The sequence below is a fragment of the Linepithema humile genome, chromosome 3 (genome assembly GCF_040581485.1).
Source record: "Linepithema humile isolate Giens D197 chromosome 3, Lhum_UNIL_v1.0, whole genome shotgun sequence".
Lineage (NCBI taxonomy): Eukaryota > Metazoa > Arthropoda > Insecta > Hymenoptera > Formicidae > Linepithema > Linepithema humile.
The window spans coordinates 3,932,219-3,951,750 of NC_090130.1; the positions used below are offsets into that span (position 1 = coordinate 3,932,219).

General features: G+C 32.9%; 7 protein-coding genes and 1 long non-coding RNA gene across 9 annotated transcripts; 5 read left to right on the top strand and 3 right to left on the bottom strand.

Moving 5' to 3' along the window:
* Positions 1–296: 296 nt before the first annotated feature.
* On the top strand, positions 297–1,698 carry LOC105676624 (carbonyl reductase [NADPH] 1). Its single transcript, XM_012374667.2, has 4 exons — positions 297–463; positions 546–806; positions 890–1,128; positions 1,212–1,698. Exons 1-4 carry the CDS (start codon positions 443–445, stop codon positions 1,513–1,515), a joined length of 825 nt encoding a protein of 274 aa, XP_012230090.2. The 5' UTR covers positions 297–442; the 3' UTR covers positions 1,516–1,698.
* LOC105676625 (U6 snRNA-associated Sm-like protein LSm2) lies at positions 1,649–2,629 on the bottom strand. 2 transcript variants are annotated; one of them, XM_012374668.2, is made up of 5 exons: positions 2,517–2,629; positions 2,402–2,450; positions 2,232–2,299; positions 2,069–2,159; positions 1,649–1,973 (listed from the first exon to the last, which is right to left on the bottom strand). In XM_012374668.2, the coding sequence occupies exons 2-5, from the start codon at positions 2,402–2,404 to the stop codon at positions 1,845–1,847; spliced, it is 291 nt and encodes a 96-aa protein (XP_012230091.1). In that variant the 5' UTR covers positions 2,405–2,450; positions 2,517–2,629; the 3' UTR covers positions 1,649–1,844. The 2 variants fall into 2 exon arrangements, with proteins under 2 accessions (XP_012230091.1, XP_012230092.1); XM_012374669.2 differs by having other exon boundaries at positions 2,402–2,581.
* Positions 2,630–2,948: 319 nt separating this feature from the next.
* wal (electron transfer flavoprotein subunit alpha wal) lies at positions 2,949–4,744 on the top strand. The gene is made up of 4 exons (XM_012374666.2): positions 2,949–3,117; positions 3,450–3,779; positions 3,872–4,321; positions 4,391–4,744. The coding sequence occupies exons 1-4, from the start codon at positions 3,076–3,078 to the stop codon at positions 4,565–4,567; spliced, it is 999 nt and encodes a 332-aa protein (XP_012230089.2). The 5' UTR covers positions 2,949–3,075; the 3' UTR covers positions 4,568–4,744.
* A 224-nt stretch (positions 4,745–4,968) lies between these two features.
* Positions 4,969–6,282, top strand: mRpL22 (mitochondrial ribosomal protein L22). Its single transcript, XM_012374644.2, has 4 exons — positions 4,969–5,320; positions 5,392–5,634; positions 5,699–5,912; positions 6,006–6,282. The coding sequence occupies exons 2-4, from the start codon at positions 5,395–5,397 to the stop codon at positions 6,224–6,226; spliced, it is 675 nt and encodes a 224-aa protein (XP_012230067.1). The 5' UTR covers positions 4,969–5,320; positions 5,392–5,394; the 3' UTR covers positions 6,227–6,282.
* A 5-nt stretch (positions 6,283–6,287) lies between these two features.
* On the bottom strand, positions 6,288–7,287 carry RpL39 (ribosomal protein L39). The gene is made up of 3 exons (XR_001101420.2): positions 7,148–7,287; positions 6,924–7,027; positions 6,288–6,497 (listed from the first exon to the last, which is right to left on the bottom strand). It is a non-coding gene; the product is annotated as a ribosomal protein L39 (long non-coding RNA).
* A 144-nt stretch (positions 7,288–7,431) lies between these two features.
* Positions 7,432–11,329, top strand: LOC105676606 (dnaJ homolog subfamily B member 12). The gene is made up of 8 exons (XM_012374643.2): positions 7,432–7,753; positions 8,004–8,160; positions 8,267–8,412; positions 8,500–8,640; positions 8,729–8,865; positions 8,945–9,060; positions 9,138–9,301; positions 9,434–11,329. The coding sequence occupies exons 1-8, from the start codon at positions 7,621–7,623 to the stop codon at positions 9,541–9,543; spliced, it is 1,104 nt and encodes a 367-aa protein (XP_012230066.1). The 5' UTR covers positions 7,432–7,620; the 3' UTR covers positions 9,544–11,329.
* Positions 11,330–12,460: 1,131 nt separating this feature from the next.
* Positions 12,461–15,712, top strand: LOC105676339 (Another transcription unit). Its single transcript, XM_012374136.2, has 6 exons — positions 12,461–12,807; positions 13,003–13,752; positions 13,875–14,287; positions 14,411–15,001; positions 15,098–15,299; positions 15,441–15,712. The coding sequence occupies exons 1-6, from the start codon at positions 12,774–12,776 to the stop codon at positions 15,605–15,607; spliced, it is 2,157 nt and encodes a 718-aa protein (XP_012229559.1). The 5' UTR covers positions 12,461–12,773; the 3' UTR covers positions 15,608–15,712.
* A 220-nt stretch (positions 15,713–15,932) lies between these two features.
* LOC105676345 (ubiquitin carboxyl-terminal hydrolase MINDY-3 homolog) lies at positions 15,933–19,467 on the bottom strand. Its single transcript, XM_012374142.2, has 5 exons — positions 18,899–19,467; positions 18,141–18,534; positions 17,777–18,045; positions 17,370–17,667; positions 15,933–17,219 (listed from the first exon to the last, which is right to left on the bottom strand). Exons 1-5 carry the CDS (start codon positions 19,002–19,004, stop codon positions 16,913–16,915), a joined length of 1,374 nt encoding a protein of 457 aa, XP_012229565.1. The 5' UTR covers positions 19,005–19,467; the 3' UTR covers positions 15,933–16,912.
* Between the last annotated feature and the right edge of the window lie 65 nt (positions 19,468–19,532).

Genomic DNA, 19,532 nt, shown 5'->3' on the forward strand with positions numbered 1-19,532 from the left:
TTACTTTCGTAACTTTTAATAATTAATTCTGTTAATTAATTTTTTAATTATACGATTCTTAATTATTTTATTATAATTATATTTCAATCGATTTTAACAGCATTAAAATGCTTATAAACTTCTGTAAACAATTCTATCATCTTGTTTTATCTTAAAGTCTACTAATATTAATTAAATTCTAAAAATTAATCAGAATTAAATTAAACAGAAATAAAGTATAGCTGTTTTTTTTTATTGTTTACAGCCAGTTGTAACGCAGGATACACATGTACGCGTCTTCGACAGAGCGCATGATTCTCCACCATTATAGTTTATCCTGTCGCCATTTCAGTATCACTATCACTTATTATTTGCTTTCAGTAACACTACGTGTTGCACATTATTGCTGCATCACTGTAGCGTATAAAGATAGCAGGAAGTATCTTGTATAATATTACGCGATATGACGGGACGTGTGGCTGTGGTGCGTAATTAAATATCAATTTTGCAGTATAATAAAGAAGTTAAAATTTTTGCAGTACTCTAATTAGCAAATAATTGTTTAGGTAACGGGCAGCAACAAGGGCATTGGTTTTGCCATTGTCAAAGATCTCTGTCAACAGTATGACGGAAATGTTTATTTAACGGCTCGCGACGTCACTCGCGGCCAAAATGCTGTCAGCGAGCTGAAGAAGCAAGGTTTGCAACCCAAGTTCCATCAATTGGATGTCAATGACGATGAAAGTGTTACAAAGTTTCGAGATTACTTGAAGAACACATACGGTGGTCTGGATGTACTCGTTAATAATGCTGCTATAGCTTTTAAAGTAATTAAATATAACATTAATTTGTAATTTTGACATTTTTGACAATTTATAGAAAACATTTAATACATATTTAAAAATTTTAGTCTGCTGCTACAGAACCTTTTGCGGTCCAAGCTGAAGAAACAGTACGAGTAAACTATTTCAGCTTGCGCAGAGTATGCGACGCGCTTTATCCATTGCTTAGACCACACGCTCGAGTGGTACATGTCTCTAGCAGCGCTGGTCGCCTTTGCAATATTACTGGCAAAGCATTAAAGCAGAAACTATCTGATCCAAATCTAACTGAAGCAGAATTGGACGAAATAATGCGTGACTTTGTCAAGTAAGCTATATAATTTTGAACATTGAATTCATTGTATACCAAGTTTGAAAGGTCTTTTAAAATCTATATTCATATATTTCCAGTTCTGCAAAATCTGGCACACATGTAAAAGCCGGTTGGTCAAATTCAGCATACGAGGCGAGTAAAATTGGTGTATCCGCTTTAGCTGGTATTCATCAATCAACATTTAATACAGATCCTCGAAAAGATATTGCAGTGAATGCAGTACATCCTGGTTATGTAGATACAGACATGACTAACCATAAGGGACCTCTGACACCAGAGCAAGGAGCTATAGCACCTGTTTATTGTGCTCTGTTGCCGGAGGACACAGAGATAAAGGGAAAATACATCTGGTTTGATAAGACATTATCCGAATGGAAATAACAAGTATAATACATGATATAATCATTCCTACAAAGTATAACATAGACATTAAGGTAGTAATTATGCTTATTACACTAACACACTATGATAAAAAAAAAAAGAGGATTATAAAGAACACAAAACAAATGTAAAATAATTTTGTTACAAATCTATTATTTTGGAATAAAGATTTATGCATTAATACATCATTGTATTTTCCAGAAAACTTGTAAATTATGCAAAACTTAGATATATTATTTTTATTTTTACATCAAATGTAGGATGTATACAATAACAAAAAAGAAAAAGGAGATTATTGATATCAAGAATACATTTAATATAATTATAAACTATCTTGTTTGAGCATTCATTGCTTCTCTGCGCGCTGCTTCGGTTAAAAGATGAATGTCAACTTCATCTACTGGAAGTTGTACATATCGTACCACAGATCCTCTGATAAAGCAATTTTTTACTGATAACTGTAATTTGATTTGATTAATTAAATTTTACTTTACTTAGATATATTTACAACTTTAATAATTATATTTCCACAATTGGTCAGTTTTATACATACCATGTGAGGATACTTCTCTGAATCTGTTACACTAATATCTGCCAGTTTTATATTCAAATACTGATCGACAGAATATAACGTGCCACAAATACTAAAACAAAATATAGACAACACTGAAATATTGTCACTTGAAACTTTACTTTATAATTGCGCAATGTCTTACCTTAGGTCATTTTTTAATTCAACGACCACGTCCTTTCCGATTAAAGACTTGAAGAAGGAATAAAATAGCTAAAATTAAAGATATGTTTGTTTAATGAAAACAATACTAGAATCCGAATATACATTCCGTTATATATTTTCTATCGCGCAACATTTTACATTGCAACTTACCATGTTTAATTTATTGAGATTACCAAAGTCGTATATTCTGTATTGTTTGCTAAAATAAAATTATTTACAATGATAAATACGTTTAATAAATATCAGCGGCAAAATTATAACCTACAATCAAATCACGTAGCATCAAAATTGACGGCTTGTCACGACAACACATGGAATAAAATGTACATAGATTGGAAACCATTTTACATCATTTTCATTAAAGTCTATCCAGCCAACTCGCACAGCGGGCATAGCCGCGTAATGCATATTCAGAAAAATCAATTATTTAAATAAAAAACAATACGATATCTTTTATATTAAATATTGAATTTTACATATTAATTAATTTCTTCATACGAAAATGGTACCAAAAGCCGAGTTAGATAGTAGAAAAGATTTATACATGCAACTTGAAATATTTGACATAAATATTATAAAAAAAAATAAATGTAATAAATAAAATTCTTTAAAATATATATTTTTCAATTGTATATTTTTAATATAAAATATGCTGTATAAAATTTTTACACCGTATCTGCATCATGTACTTGTCATTGATGTTTCTGCTACAACTTGTAGAACTTTGGACCTTGTCGTCATCGCATGATTGCAAGGCACTGTTTTTTTTAGTTTAATAATATACATCTTGAAAACACGAGTAAAAATCAAAAATTTCTGTAACAATGTTTTCTACCTGCATCAGAACATTACGGACTGCTAGTAAAGTAAACATGTTTTTTCGAATTTATTCAGATTTTCACTTGTTTTATTGTTTGAATTTATATTATTTGCATCTTTCATTTTAATGATTACCTTGATTGACCTTAATTTTGTTTTAATTTTGATAGCTAATATTTCCTATTAATTTTTACGAAAAGCATAAAATTAATTATTATACTTGTCCAATTAGCTTCAATTAACTATATTGTAAAAATACTGAAAGTTTTATGGTTATCTTTTAAAAAAAATTTTTTTTTTATAAAATTTTCAATTTTTCCTCGAAATTTTATCCGAAATTTAGGATATAAAATAATTCAAACATGTCATTTGTTTTCAGTTTGGCCCATTGGCTCGTTATGAGTCTACTTTAGTCATTGCAGAACATAATAATGAAAGTTTGCTACCGATTACCAGCAATACATTAACAGCTGCTAAGAAAATCGGTGGCGATGTAACTGTCTTAGTCGCTGGCACAAAATGTGAGGCAGTTGCACAAAGTGTATGCAAAACCAAGGGGGTTTCCAAGGTTCTCCTCGCAGACAGTGATGCGTTTAAAGGATTTACTGCAGAATCATTGACACCACTTATACTTAAGCTATGCAATGACCATAAATTCACACATATATTAGCTGGTGCGAGCGCATTTGGCAAAGCATTGCTTCCCAGGGTTAGTATAATTTGTTTTTCTTAAGAAGTTCATATATATCTATATTTCATATATTAATTCATGTAAATTTACAATTTAATTTGTAATTTAAGGTTGCAGCTAAATTAGATGTATCTCCAGTAAGTGATATTATTGGCATCAAAGCATCGGACACTTTTGTACGCACTATATACGCTGGTAATGCTATTCAAACCCTCAAGTCTAAAGATAATGTCAAAGTAGTATCTGTAAGAGGCACCTCTTTCGAGCAACTACCACTGGAAGGTGGTGATGCCAAATGTGAAAATGTTCCCGCTGGTGACATCTCAAGTCAAGTGCAATATATTAAACAGGAACTCAGCAAATCCGACAGACCAGAATTGACATCTGCTAAGGTCGTGATCTCTGGCGGACGTGGAATGAAATCCGGAGATAATTTCAAATTATTGTATACACTGGCAGATAAGTTCAATGCGGCAGTAGGAGCATCCCGTGCTGCGGTTGATGCAGGATTTGTGCCAAATGATTTGCAAGTAGGACAAACTGGAAAAATTGTTGCTCCTGTAAGTAAAATTAATTATTGAACAAAAATTTTCCATACATGTGCAATAATCCTTGAATTGGGATTTCAGAATCTGTATATAGCAGTTGGAATTTCGGGTGCAATTCAACATCTTGCTGGTATGAAGGATTCCAAGACAATTGTGGCTATTAACAAGGATCCAGAGGCTCCCATCTTTCAAGTGGCGGATTATGGATTGGTGGCAGATTTATTTAAAGCTGTACCAGAACTTACAGAAAAATTATAAATTCTATATTGTTCATATCGAAAAATTTCTATTTTACAAAGCTTTACAAAGATATGTTTATATTTCATATAATTAATTGTACATGCTGATAATGCATCACATGGCATCATGATGTAACAAACTGTATCATATAACAGGAAATATGATATAATTAAATTTTTTATAATTTATCAAAAATTTCAACTTATTATTTCCTACCATTTTAATGTTACAATTTGTTTAATATTAATAATGTAATACAAACTTTGTATAAATGTTAATAGTTAAGAAAATAAATAATGTTAATAGTTTATAGACTAAAAAAATTAATTTTTATTTAGATTAAATTTTTAATTCTATATCCGTTATGTCATGATATTATAAATTGAAATCCTGTATTTAAAGGTTGCACATTTATTACGATACCGTATCGAGGTTAGTGTGGGTTAGTGTAGTATGATAAGTGATGTGAACACACTCTTGTTCTCTCTTATGTGTATTGACAAAAATTAATTTATTTTAAAACAAATTACAATTGACATCACATTATATGCATTGGATAAATTCGCAAATTGATAATTTTCTCTAAAAAAATACTTTTCTACAAGTACATATCTGGTATAGTTACATTTATAGAAGAGTAAATTCATGATTAGGTTATGTTGTATAAAAACATCCACTATATAAAATTTATGTTATTTGTGACTATATAAAATTGTTTATTAAGAAATCTCATTTAGAACTTGTTGTACTTTGCTAAACAAATTATATACTGTAAGTATTTTCTCATTATATGATATATTTTTATCTCATTCTAGAGATTAATATGTAATTTATGTTTTCAGAAGATGCAGAGTATTCGTCAATGTGTAAAACATCTAGCATTGTATGGTAGAGCTGCTGTAAATAAGACAGATACATTATCAAGTGCAGCAAAAACATTGAATCTTATACCAACATACAGTTTTCATTCATCAACATGTTTGTCTGCTACAAATTTGTCAAAGTACAGAACACCAATAACTTTTCTTAAACATAATAAGACCATATTTCCACCTCAAAAGCCAGGCGAAGAAAAAAGACCTGCTGTAAGTTGTATTATGTATAAATTTGAAATTGGTTATTGATTACACATGTATATTTTTTTTTCAGTATGTATGTCACATGAAGGCAAATATAAAATACAGTCCTAAAAAGATGTGGTACATTGCATGTTTTGTACGAGGAATGTCTGTAGATGAGGCTGTAAAACAGTTAAGTTTTTTACATAGAAAAGGTGCTGAGATTGCAAAAGAAGTTATATTAGAAGCTCAACGCATGGCTGTAGAAAATCACCATGTTGAATTTAAAAGTAACTTGTGGGTTGGTAAGTATATACATATGGCAATTTAATTATGTATATTTGTGCACATATTACGTCTTTTAATAATTTCAATAATATCAAATAAATAACTTACAGCGGAATCATTCAGTTCAAAAGGTGTAACAATTGATAGTGTACGACGTCATGCTAGACGCCGCACAGGAATTATTCATTATAGATATTGCCACTATTTTGTACGCTTAGAGGAAGGACCACCACCAAAATACTATTATCTGCCATATCCCAAGACTGGCGAAGAATTATTAGACGATTGGATGAAGAAAATGCATATGCGCAAAGTACCGAATTCATTGTAATATTATAAATATGAAAAAAACTACATAATATGTCAAATATATGTATAGAAACTGTACACCATTTTTACTTTAACAGTTTAATTTTATTTTCACTGTCAGAATGTTGGATATATTACAGATATCCAGTTTCCTTAAAATACATAAGGAAATGTGTCTGCAATTAGTTTTAGATTGTACACTGTTGATATAATGCTAATGTGAAGTTGTATTAATAGACATGATTTACAACTTCAACTTAGTTCTCCTCCAGTGACGTCTCTTGGCATTGTATCTGAAAAGAAATAATATGTGAGAAACTACAGTTTACAAACTCCTAATATTTGTCAAAGCAGTAAAGATCAATAGTAAATTTTATAATTTTGAATATATGAAAACAAAATATCAAAATATAAAAGGAATGTTTAAGAAATCAAATCCATGAAAATGTAAATCGTAATCATTCTTTTATCAAAAATTATAATCTTTTTAATAAAAATTCTTTTATTTTTTTACTTTTCTTATTTTTATATATTTCGATATACATCGATGAACATTACACAATCATGTGAAATCATAAAATAAATGAATGTTTACAAAAATGGAATCAAAACTCGTGCATATTACATATCAACCAAAATGATTTCTTAGGTTATGTTGGATTACGTGAAAGCTTACAAGATGAATTAATTGAAATTGAAGTAATTAAATTTCAACTTACCGGATGGTATTACCGGTCCGCATTCTCACCCATTGTGGAATCGGTCTGTTTTGCTTCAGCTTTTTGGCAAGCTTTCGCTTGATAATGAACGTCTTGTGCGCCGACTGAAAAACATACGGAATGAGATAAACATTTGTACATTTGATTCCTAAATGTGTTCAAGTGCAAAATACTAAGATGACAACGAAATAAACAGATAAATCACAAAGGAACGCGAGACTTACCATCGCGCTTCTCTAGCAACACGTGAAGTGAAAGAGATTAACACAAAACGCGGTTAAAATATTTCTAGAAGAACGTCCGACGACTTTCCTGTGTGCGTCCGTTTTAAAATGGCTTCTCTTCAAGCAACGTTTCTCGCGGATAATTTTCATGGTGTACATTTTTCAACCAATAGAGCGGAATATTTATGAAGATGCGGCTTAAGACCAAGTCTTTGAAAAGTCCCTATTCGATCGCCAATCCGCATTCAACAAGTACGACATTCCTGTCTCGTAGTGTTAATGGCGCTCGTATCCTTCGCATCTGCACTCGTGTACACCGATCACTCAGCTGTCGTCACGACAGACAGTACGTGACGTAATTGAATTACTATGGTGGAGTGTTAGTCAAATTCGCATTCTGCGATTTATTTACCATTTCGCCTCGTCACTGTGATTCAATAGAACGAGTAACTCGGCTCTCATCGACGTGCAAGATGGACAGCAATAAGGACGAGGCGGAGCGATGCATGGAACTCGCGGAACGGTATATGCGCGAGAGGAAATACGAGGAGGCAGAAAAGTTTGCTCGTAAAGCCCAAAAACTTTTCCCGATGAAAAAGGCTGATGGTACGTGCACCTGCAATTTTCACGGCGGTGGACCAACGTTTTCTAGTCGAATAACGTTGCGTCAACGCGTCACTTTTTGTTCTGCATTATGCATGTCATACTGTGCCTGTTAAATTGTTAACTTTTTTGTTTTCTACATATTTAAATACTTAGAACAAATATATTTGTTTATCTTGTTACGAAAGTGGCTTGTGGTAAACTTTTCTTTTTTTGTCAGAGTAAGCAGAGTGTTTAATAATTATATTTATAGACCTAATAACGGAAGTATCACTGCTTTCAAAGCAGAATCAAAAATCTGAGCCTGCTGAGCCTACTGTTAGAAAACGCCAAAATGTAACTAAAGATTCAACAACACATTCCCAAACCAATTCTGAATATACAAAAGAACAATTGGAGCATGTGAAAAGGTGGATACCTAAGATTGTTTTAATAGGACAGAATTGTTTTAACAATTCAAACAAATGCAATATTTATGCAACATATATATTTGTTTATATCACGTTTGTTTTGTAGGATAAAGAAGTGCAAAGATTATTATGAGATTTTAGGAGTCAACAAAGATGCTACAGACAGTGATATTAAAAAAGCATATAAAAAATTAGCTCTACAGTTACATCCTGACAAAAATAAAGCACCAGGTGCTGCTGAGGCTTTTAAAGGTAAGTTAAGATGTGTGTGAAAAAGAGGTAGAGTTATTTACAAGTACATCTGGAATTTACATTAACAAAAATTTGTTTTTTATTTAGCTATTGGTAATGCTGTTGCTATCTTGACTGATATGGAAAAACGGAAACAATATGATATGTATGGTCCTGAAGAGGAACGAATGCAGAATGTACATAGCCGCCAAGGCCATACACATTATAATTACACTCGCGGATTTGAAGGTAAGAAAGTTGAGAAAAGAGACGTATGTCAATTAGGAAATTATTGTGCGAGTATTGAAAGATGATAATTAAAATATCTTTCTTTTAGCTGACATCACAGCTGAAGAGTTATTCAACATGTTCTTTGGCGTAAGTTTTGCGCAACAAGAATTTTATATGCGCCGGCCAGGCGGTAGATGGTCAAACGGAGTAAGACAGCAAGATGCGCAACATTCTCATTCTCAGGTAGAATAGAATGGCACTGACATTGTTAACAATTTTTAAGTGATATTTTTTTAATTGCATAATTTATAACATTTTTCAGCAAGCAAATGGGTATACCACATTTTTCCAGATGTTACCCGTTCTGTTACTAATATTATTAACTATGATGAGTAGTTTTTTCATATCTGATCCAGTATATAGCCTGCATTCAAATTCGTAAGTATAGTTCACGACATTGAAAAGTGTGCTTGAAGATCTTTATAAGAGATATATAATTTTCTTTTTGTCTGCAGGAAATATTCTGTGGCCAGAACGACTCAGGTCTTGAAAATACCGTATTATGTTAAAGAGAACTTTCATAGTGAATATCAAGGCAGTTTACGTAGACTAGAAATTTCAATTGAGGAAGAATTTGTGAATAGCTTGAGGCAAACCTGCGTCAGAGAAAAGAATTATAGTATGTAAAACACGCTATTTCTTTTTTTCCCTTCGGTGTATCTAACATATTTTTTATTAACACTTGTTACATAGTTTGCTTTTTGTAAACATTTTGGAGATATGTTAAATTTGTTTTCTTTTATGCGAACAGGGGACAGTATGATGTGGAAAGCCCGTAATTTTGGAGATCAAGATCTATTCTTAAAAGCTAAAAATCTCGAAACACCTTCGTGTAGGAGGCTACAAGAAATGCAAGTCTGATAGGTGAAACATGTAAACTAAATAGAACTTTGTTGTAGATAGATGTATATTTACACACGTACATAACATTTGTAATGAGACGAGAATTTGGCACAATATGTGATTACATATATCATATTTCTGAGAGTACATCCAAAGCAAATCATATATTTCAAAGTTTGCAGAGAACACATACGTACTTTGACTACTTTAACTGGTTATGCCATAAATTGCATGTTGAATGACCGATTACTATGCAGAGTGAATGAAATTTTAAACTTCTGTCTTATCTGACTCGATTAAAATTGTACAAAAATTATTTTCTGCTTTCATAGTTTCTATGTTTGTAAACAGTTATACATACATATATATATATTTACTATATGTTATATCTTTTAAAAATTGTTTAAACATTATTTATATAAAGAAAGTAATGTAATACACGTGATGCTCTTTCAACTCTTCATATAAGCTATGATATTGTGCAATGTTATTAGAATGACAGCCATTTTGAATACTCATTATTTATAATAAACAATATGAAAGCCTAGTACTTGTAAGTACGTAGATAATTTAAAAGGAATGAATATATCACGTAATTTTAAAGGTTTACAGGTTATATTTATTTCATGATATCTTCAATTCTAACTGGAAAATTATAAGTGCATCTACAATGACAATTTGTATTTTACACTTGGAGTGTTATTATTCTGCACAGACATCTATTTAGTATATGTGTTTCTGGCTATTTTGGAAAATATATAAATTCTTAATTGAGTATATAAGATAGAGGAAAAGAGGAGGTTGCAATTTGATATAATTATGATACAATATTATCAATTATTATTATATATTGTAATATTTATATTATTATATTTATAATATAATAATTATAGTATATAGATATTATTTAGATACTTCAAATTTGTATTCAATGAGTTATTTTCTAAAATTTCTCGTCTCGATATTTAGTTTTAATTGTACATTTCAATTACAAACAAGTATCAAATTTAAATCATATTTTAGATACAAATTGTGTATATATATATATATATTATGTCGAATTGTGGCTATTCTCACTTGAATTAATTAATTTAATGTTTGTTTTATCACCATAAAAAATGTGAAGGATATGCTGACATATTGGATTGTTCAAATTGTTTGCCACAGTTTTATTGTATAAAATTCCACAAAAATTTAGTATTTGTTTCTAGCAAATTTTAATTATATTTTAAATATATTTTTGAAATTGATAAAAGAGAATTTTTTTCTCTGATACGTATGTAAAAGTTTATGCAAGTTACTACTTGGATAAACTTTATTTTTATCTTTATTCCATTATAATTTCCCAATATTTTCTAATATAAATAATTAAAATTATTTATAAAAAAGTTAATTTACTCATTTCATCGTAAAAGAATGTGAAAAATTATTTTTATTGTAATTATTACTGTACTGTTAATTATTACTATACATTTCCTATTATAAATCGTCAAGATGATCGAATCATAATTAAAACTGGAGAGTTTCAAAAATGTGCTGTTCCAAAATAATCAAATAGTATTAAATCTTTATTAATGCGATTGTTCAATAATAATAGCGTGCGTTTTAGGGTATAATCGCAATTTATGGAATTTGCTATATAAATGTTTAGGATTATTAATATACAATCGTTTTCAGCATGGACGTGTTTATAATACAAATATAAATTATGTTCAAAGTGTCCATGTTCTTTCTAGTTTATTGCTTTAATTAATAAAATATTGTTTAAAAACTATAAATATGATTAAAATATTTAACAATATAACTTTATTATTTATATTTTTTCCATAACCCTGCATACACATCTTTTGTCTTTTAGAAGAAAAAATGTTTTCACGAAAAGAAGTGATTACCCGACAAAAACAGTTACGTCACATCCGTGTCGAATCCACGTAATTTACGTAGACTACGTGGATGTGGATTTCTCCACGAATTATTCATACGGATGTAACGTTCTTTTTTTCATTACTACATCGAAGTACTTTAATCTCGAAATGTCAATGTAGATTTCATGTGGAAATTTCTACTAAAGATAATGATTGATCAATCGAGGTATATCGTTGCGTTTATCGCAGTGTGATTTTTAATGGATAATCAATTTATGAATATTTTGATTTTTGTATATACTGCAGGTACAGGTGAGGTAAACTTGTATTGAACAAGACAATATTATTCTATACCCAGTGAAAAATACAGCTTGAAAAAAAGTCTGACAGACATCTTATAGACGGCTATAAGCGTTTATTAGATAAATAATAAAACAACGTTTATTATTCACTCGAATATCCATATGGATTCCACGATGCTGATCCACATGGCAATAACGTGGATTTCACGTACTGTTTTTGTCAAGTAGTAGATCATTTCTTATCTTTGATAAGCTCACGATATTAAGAGAATACATTTCGATGAGTAAACTATAAAGAAAGTTGTGTATTCAAGCCGACTACTTACTAATTTCAATTTTTGAATTTTAATAAGACATCTTTAGGACGTCTTAAAAACGCCCTAAAAATAACATTTTTAGGAGGTCCTAGAAACGTTCTAAATAAGACATCTTTAAGACATCCTAAAAAAGACATCGTTTTTTAATTTCTTTAATAATTGGCATTTTAAATTTTGCAACAAAAAACTTTCCAAAAATTTTAAAAGAGACGTTTTAATTATTTAAGTATTTTACGAACAACCTAACACTGTCAAAAGTAGCCTAGAAATGAAAATAAACATGTAGAAAAATTGAGATATCCGCTGAAACGGCCAAAAATGCTTTATAGCCGGGATTTAAAAAAATTATTAACAGAAGCACATGAGATACAGGAGCTCCACTCGAATCAGTGCCATTTATTGATTAGCTAAAACAACATAACGACTGCACATGATGATAAGTGTACCGACAACATAACGACTGCACTATTGAGTGAGCTCCTACATCATCATGTGCTCCTGTTAACAATTACTTAAAATCCCGGCTAAAATGAAGCATTTCTGGCCGTTAAGAAAGGAGACAGAAATAGTACGTCTGCTCTTTTCTAGTGTCCGAGAAACTTGCCAAAGCGCGGAGCTCACGTGTACATACGTGGCTTGCGCATGTGTGCGGTATTTTCTCTTTGCTGCTTGCATTTCAAATCTGACCTCACTGACTCCGAATCGACTCTGATCCGCCGGTTTGGTATTGGTTTTGTTCTGTTTTGTTCGAGGCACAGGTAAACATGTCACCGTTACGCAATTCCAGCGGCGATTCTGGTAAGTAATGTCAATGTATTTATATCTTTATTATTCTTCTCGAAATTGCAATTTTATAAAAGTACTGAAAATACAATAAATACATATGACTTTTATTAAAACAACAGTAATGTCATATTTGAGGTTATATTTTGAGACAACAAGTAGTATTCTATTTTCATATTATCTCATATTATCCCGCGGTATTGTTTTCAGGTTCGGAATCTGATAATGCCTCTGCATCTTCGAGGTCGAGTCGCAGTGGTAGCCGAGCGTCGCAAGCTCCGGTACGAACTTCGAGCAATGCCAGAAGTGAACACTCGGAGGACGAAAACGAGGCGCCGGCTTCACCTGTCGGTTCGGCATCTAACGCTAGCGGCAGCCGCGCTTCGAGATCTACCAGCCAAACGGTCGAGTCAAACAAATTGGATGGCAGTCGCAAGTCAGGAAGCCCATCATCGCCAGTCGGGTCTGGGTCCAGACGTTCCAGCGTAGGCTCTGTTCAGAGCGAGAAGTCTGGTTCTTCGAGGTCCAGGAGCGGCAGTCCGAAGTCAGTGGCGTCCAACAGTTCGATAGACTCTCAAAAATCTCCCAGATCGCGTTCGCAATCTCCGCATGGGAGCGTACGTTCCTCGAGTCCAAAATCGCCTGTCAGTTCGAGATCTGCACATTCCGAAGCTAGAGAAAGGAAATCCAAGACTCCTGCTTCACCAGCCTCCAATGCTTCCGGTTACGATTCTCCAAAAAGTCGTAGATCTAGGAGCGTTTCGTCTCAAAGAAGCAATAAGTCAGCAGGTTCCGCAAGTCCAGCGGAAAGAAGATCAAATTCTTCCACGCCTTCGAGAAAATTCGACAAATCGGCAGAAAGATCAGGTTCTGAAAAGTCTGACGATAAAAGGTCGGGATCCAAAAGTCCTAAAAATGATAAAAGCGACAATGAATCAAACAAATCCTTCAAACAGACAGGTTTGTGTTATTGTGATATTTATATCCATTTGTAGTTCACACAATTGTGGTATCTCAAGCTTTCCAATAAGTTAAAGATTACACTTGCACTAATATTAACACTAAACTTTCTTTATGCGCAGATAACAATCAGAGTTCAAAATCCGACGAAAGCGACGAAGAGGAAATGAAACCTAAACGACGAGACAGCGGTTCCGGTTCAGATCCAGAAAAACCAGTTAAACGATCTAAAGCGATAATAAATTCAGATTCCGAGAATGAGACGGGAGACAAAGAGAATAGTGTTGCTCCAACCGCGGATGCATTGTTCGGCGATGCGAGTGACATTAGCACAGATGATGAAAAGGAGAAGAAGGAAGAAGGAAAGGAAAAAGAACGGAGTCGTAGTCGGAGCAGAAGTAAAAGCAAAAGTAGAAGCAGAAGTCATAGCAGAAGTAGAAGCAGAAGTCGTAGCAGAAGTCGAAGTCGGAGTCACAGTCAAGGTAGATCCGAGAGCGGTGGTGAAGGACCAAGTCATCGAACTATTATCGAGGATGTAAGTTCATTAGATGAGAAGTGAATAATCTTTACGTTCCTTCGTAATGCATTTTTCGAATGCCACTTATTTTTAATGACAAAAGATGAATATGGATATTTTCACGATATTCTCTCTTTGTAGGAGGAAGATAAAGATAAGGAAGAAGAACCAGAGCCACCACCAGAAACTAGAATTGACGTGGAAATTCCAAAAATTACGACCGATCTCGGACGCGAAATTCATTTCGTGAAGTTGCCGAATTTTTTGTCCGTTGAAACGAGACCGTTCGATCATGAGACCTACGAGGATGAAATTGATGAGGAAGAAACTCTGGATGAAGAAGGTCGAGCGCGACTGAAGCTCAAGGTTGAAAATACACTGAGGTGGAAAGAAACGTTTAACAACGAGGGCAAAGTGGCGAAAGAGAGTAACGCGAGATTCGTCAAGTGGTCGGACGGTAGCATGTCGTTGCATTTGGGTTCGGAAATTTTCGACGTGTACAAACAGCCTTTACAGGGCGATCACAATCACCTCTACATTCGCCAAGGCACCGGTCTGCAAGGCCAAGCAGTGTTCAGAACGAAATTAACTTTCCGACCGCACTCCACCGAATCGTTTACGCACAGAAAGATGACTATGTCTCTGGCCGACAGATCGCAAAAGACTTCTGGCATTAAAGTTCTTTCTCAAGTGGGAATGAATCCGGATCAAAACAGATACGAGATGATAAAGGTATTGTAACTATTGCGTTTATATATATAATGTTAAATTCATTTCTATACTTATATTAACAGATGTATATCATTATCTTTTTACTTTTTTTTCTAGAAAGAAGAAGAAAAGCTACGTATGGCTATGCGAGTACAAAATAAAACGAAGAAGAGTACTGGCGGCACCAGGAACACCAGCCGTGCCATGGGAGCATACAGCGGTGATGCTTATCACGATGATGGCTCTGATGACGAGGGTGCAATTTCGTTGGCAGCAATAAAAAATAAATATAAAAAAGGCGCAGCGATTCCTTCTAAAGGTTAGATAATAATATATTCGATTTACTATATTGAAATATATATATAACTAGAAAGTTTTTGTTGGTTTTATAGTTTACATAAAATTAATTTATCACGTCCATGAGAAAAGAATGTAATATTCGAAAAATACTGTGTTGCAGCTTCGAACATTTATTCTTCAGACGAGGAAGGATCGGACATTGAAACGCATAGACCTAAAAAGAACACTAAAGGAAAAGTACTTAAAGATTCAGATGAAGAATCCAACTCTGAAAGTTCTGCCGGAAGCGGCGGAGACGATAATCAAGCAGATGATGCAAGTGATTGAAATGTATACATATTGTATAGTAAATAATCTTTTTATAAGTAAATTAAGTGAATAAACGTCTTAGTAAAACAAGTGTTTAAGTGAATAAACGTCTTAGTAAAACAAGTGTACTATTTTGTATCTATTTGTTGCAAATATAAAGTTCAATATAGATCATATTTGATTTGTGTACATAAAATAGTAAATTTTATATATTCAAAAAAATTAATAGTAATAGATAAATAGTTTAACATGTAAAATCAAAATAAAATCGAGAAAACTCTTAGGAAATCAAATAGGAAGGAAAATGAGCCAACGCAAAAAGTGCGAATAATAACAGCGTATATCTTAGAAGAAATGTTTATATAATATTCATATTAAACTTTTCGATCTTTCGATTAGATTTGCAACCATATTATTCAATTTTGCATATTTTATAATTATAAAATACATGCATCGAAAATATTATTTCAGACCTAATAAATGAATAAAGTAACGTTTGTATAATTAAAAAATAATAAAATAAATACTTCATTTTGCACGTCGGTTGTTAGTCAATCCATCGATTATTTAATATACCTCTAATTTTGAAGGGAAAAATATTAAAAATTTTATTTTATTAGATAAACGATTTTTTTTTTAAACATTACTGTATCTTTGATCTACACAAGTCATTTTCATGACAAGAGTTATAAAATAATAAAATACATGCGCGTAAGTTTGAAAATATGTAATGGTGTCTTATATTTTAGTAACATTTTATATCTACCGTACAATATATAACAAAATGAATTTTACTCAAACTCCAACGGAATTCGTAAGTTTAGTCACAAGACAACGAGAGATTGTGTTACGAAATAAATTGCGTGAATAAGCAGAATGCTTTTGAGAACCTTGTGTATTCGACCATCGACATATCGTCAAATTCTATTGTGCTGAAAATTTTGTTACGATATTCACTTGCAAAGTTACTACATTATACTTCTGACAACATAGTCATTAAAAATATGCCCATAAAAATAAACCGCTTTAATCTTGTGGACATAGCGTAGTGCAATATACTTTTGACACAAAATGTAATATTCTTGATTGTTATACTGACTCTATGCGCGTTATAAATACTAAATATTTCCGCGTTGAAATAATCAGTATTTCTTATTGACGGAAATCAATACCTTCGTAGGATTCACCGATGCAAACCAGATGGCCGATCTGACTAGACTACGGTCTTAAAGTGCTAATCCTCTCGCTGATATTCTATAGAAGCGCTCGGTCAGGTCACTCTACGTGTCGGCCTCATTGCATATATATTACAGTTTATAAATTCTAATTTAAACTAGGATTTCGTCCTATGTCCCACTGGATCTCAATCCTTGGCCATTTTGTTTGCAAAACTGTCAGCATGGGATTGCTATCCATGATACACTTCACAGTGCATTCAAGCAATACTGCTTGTCCCTTGTGATATTTTACTCTATTTTCTGGATTGCTACGTTGCAAGCCGTTGTAGTGATATAAGACAAATGTGTCTGGGCACATGCATGGTTCCTCGGGAAAGAACTCATCCATAAACGATGCGAGAAGTATTATTCCTAAATTTTCACCGTCCAGTTTTTTCCTCATGATATCGACACTACAAAAACATTATTTTTTTTTTTTACATAAAACTAAGAATATTTTCACAATTAAATAGATTGAATGGTTTGTTTTATTGCAAATAATTTCATGCGCCTAATGCAGCGTCGAATGTATGATATATGAATAAAAGAAAATGGACACGTACTATTCTGCATCAGCTACTAGTCCTAATTCTGCCAGCACATCCTGCAGTAAATTTGCCGAGATAAAGTTATTTCCATCCGGATCGAAGCGTTTGAAAATTCTTTGTGCTTGTTCCGCCGGCGTCTCTGGACTCACTAATTTTTTTTCCGTAGAGAAGAGTACGGTTAAATGCGTTTCCGATCCCAACACCCAAATTGGATGTGACGGTGACTTTAAAAATACTCCCACTTCGCAATATCGTAAATACTCTAGCAAAGCTAGAAATCCTACTGTGTTTTGTTTGTTTATACCACTTAATTCTGCAAAATATATAAATTGATGCGTTAAAAAGTAATTTATTGCATACATTTTAAGATATATATACATTAAAATAATGTCAAATTTGAAGAAAAACAATAGTTGTCTTACTTAATCCACCAACATCTTGATCATGATCCCAGACATGACCAACTGCTCGCCCAGTAAGCATTAAATTTATTAAACTTTGACTCCCGTATCCGTAGGTAGAATCGATCATGGGTTCTGCAGGGTCTGACATTTCGAAACGTACCTCTGAAACTCCTTTTGTACACATAACTGTATAAAGTAGCAACAATATCCCGTACTGATCTTTTAACATTCCAATTCGTTCTGTAAAGAAATCTTCCACATCGTCGATGCTACTTGTAGTAAATATCCTGAAATAATAAGTAATTAATGATAAAATATTGAAAAATTAAATCTAGTTTGTCCATCAGTTTCACCAAAGGTATATATTTTTGCATGAACATACCTCAATTGAGAATGAAAAACATCCGATTCTAATGATGATTGTTTTGTAACTTGTGTTTCACTAACTCGACTACTTTCGCTGGTATCTTGCGCTGAATTTATCGCGGGCTCTGTTGACTTGGAGCCTTCTTTACTAGAAGCAAAGCCATTGGAATCATTGGCATGCACTACTGAATACTTAGGATCCTGAACATCGGCGGCTTGATTAATAATTTCAGTCATAGCTTTTACAAGTAATTGATCACATTTTTCAGCCTTGATAGCCTTCCAAGTTATGACATCGCTCTCTAATAATAACTGTTTCAAAATAAATGCTTGAACTGGAGCTATCACCGCACAAGGCCCTCCTTCTCTCTGTACAAGTGCAGTAGGTTCGTCTATACTGAAGTAAAAGCCTAAAACAACATAATTATATAACAGCACTATTAAAAAATGTGAATAATAAGTTTATAATCTTTCGTTATCATCTCCCACAATTCTATAACACAACTTTTTATATTTGTTGTATGTTATGTAAGGCACATGCATTTCTTCCAAACTCGACATTAAACCGCCTTAAGTCATTCGATTCCACAGCGTTGTTAAACAAAAACCTTCATGCATTCACAAAAGATAAATTTTTAAGCCGTCGTTAATGAAAATAATCACGATTGTCATTGCTGATCGGTCATCGCACCGGCGCGACAATAATTACGAAGTACAGCTTTACATGACTTTTATCTACAAAACTGCAATTACTATAGATGATGACTCCATTACCTTGCGCCCATCGCTTAAAAACGTCCTCCTTGACGGTCGAACCCCAGAGAAGCTTCTTAATATCTTTCAGGAGCTCGTCGTCACTTGTGATGACATTTTCGGCCATTATCTACCGGATGCGCTCGATGTACGGGAGATTAAAACGCGCCGTGTACACGAATCTTATCTCAAGCCGATCATAATACCTTTCAACACTATTAGTTTCTCGCTGAATCTCATAGAATTATCGGTCGCATATAGGCACCACCCGTTAACCTATTTTGTACAACAGACAACTGCCAAGTACGCCGCCATTTTGCATCGTTACCCTTTTATATGACATGCGCTGAAAAATAAATTTGCGCGTACTTGTCGATACAGTAAACAACGTGTTCTAATATTTTATTAGAAGCAATTAGAAGAAAATTATCAAAGTATTTAAACATTTTTATATCAGTGGTCGAATGATCGGTAACGTCACTGCTCTTAATTGTCCCCGGGCCCCTCTAACAGTCACGAAAATTTGCTCAACGCTTGATAATATCTCATCAGACATTCTGTAGATTTTATTTATTATTGCTCGCAATAAAGTATTCAAAGTGAAAGTAACGTTCATAAATTTGCAGAAGGCATTTCGCGATAGCTCGAAAACGCG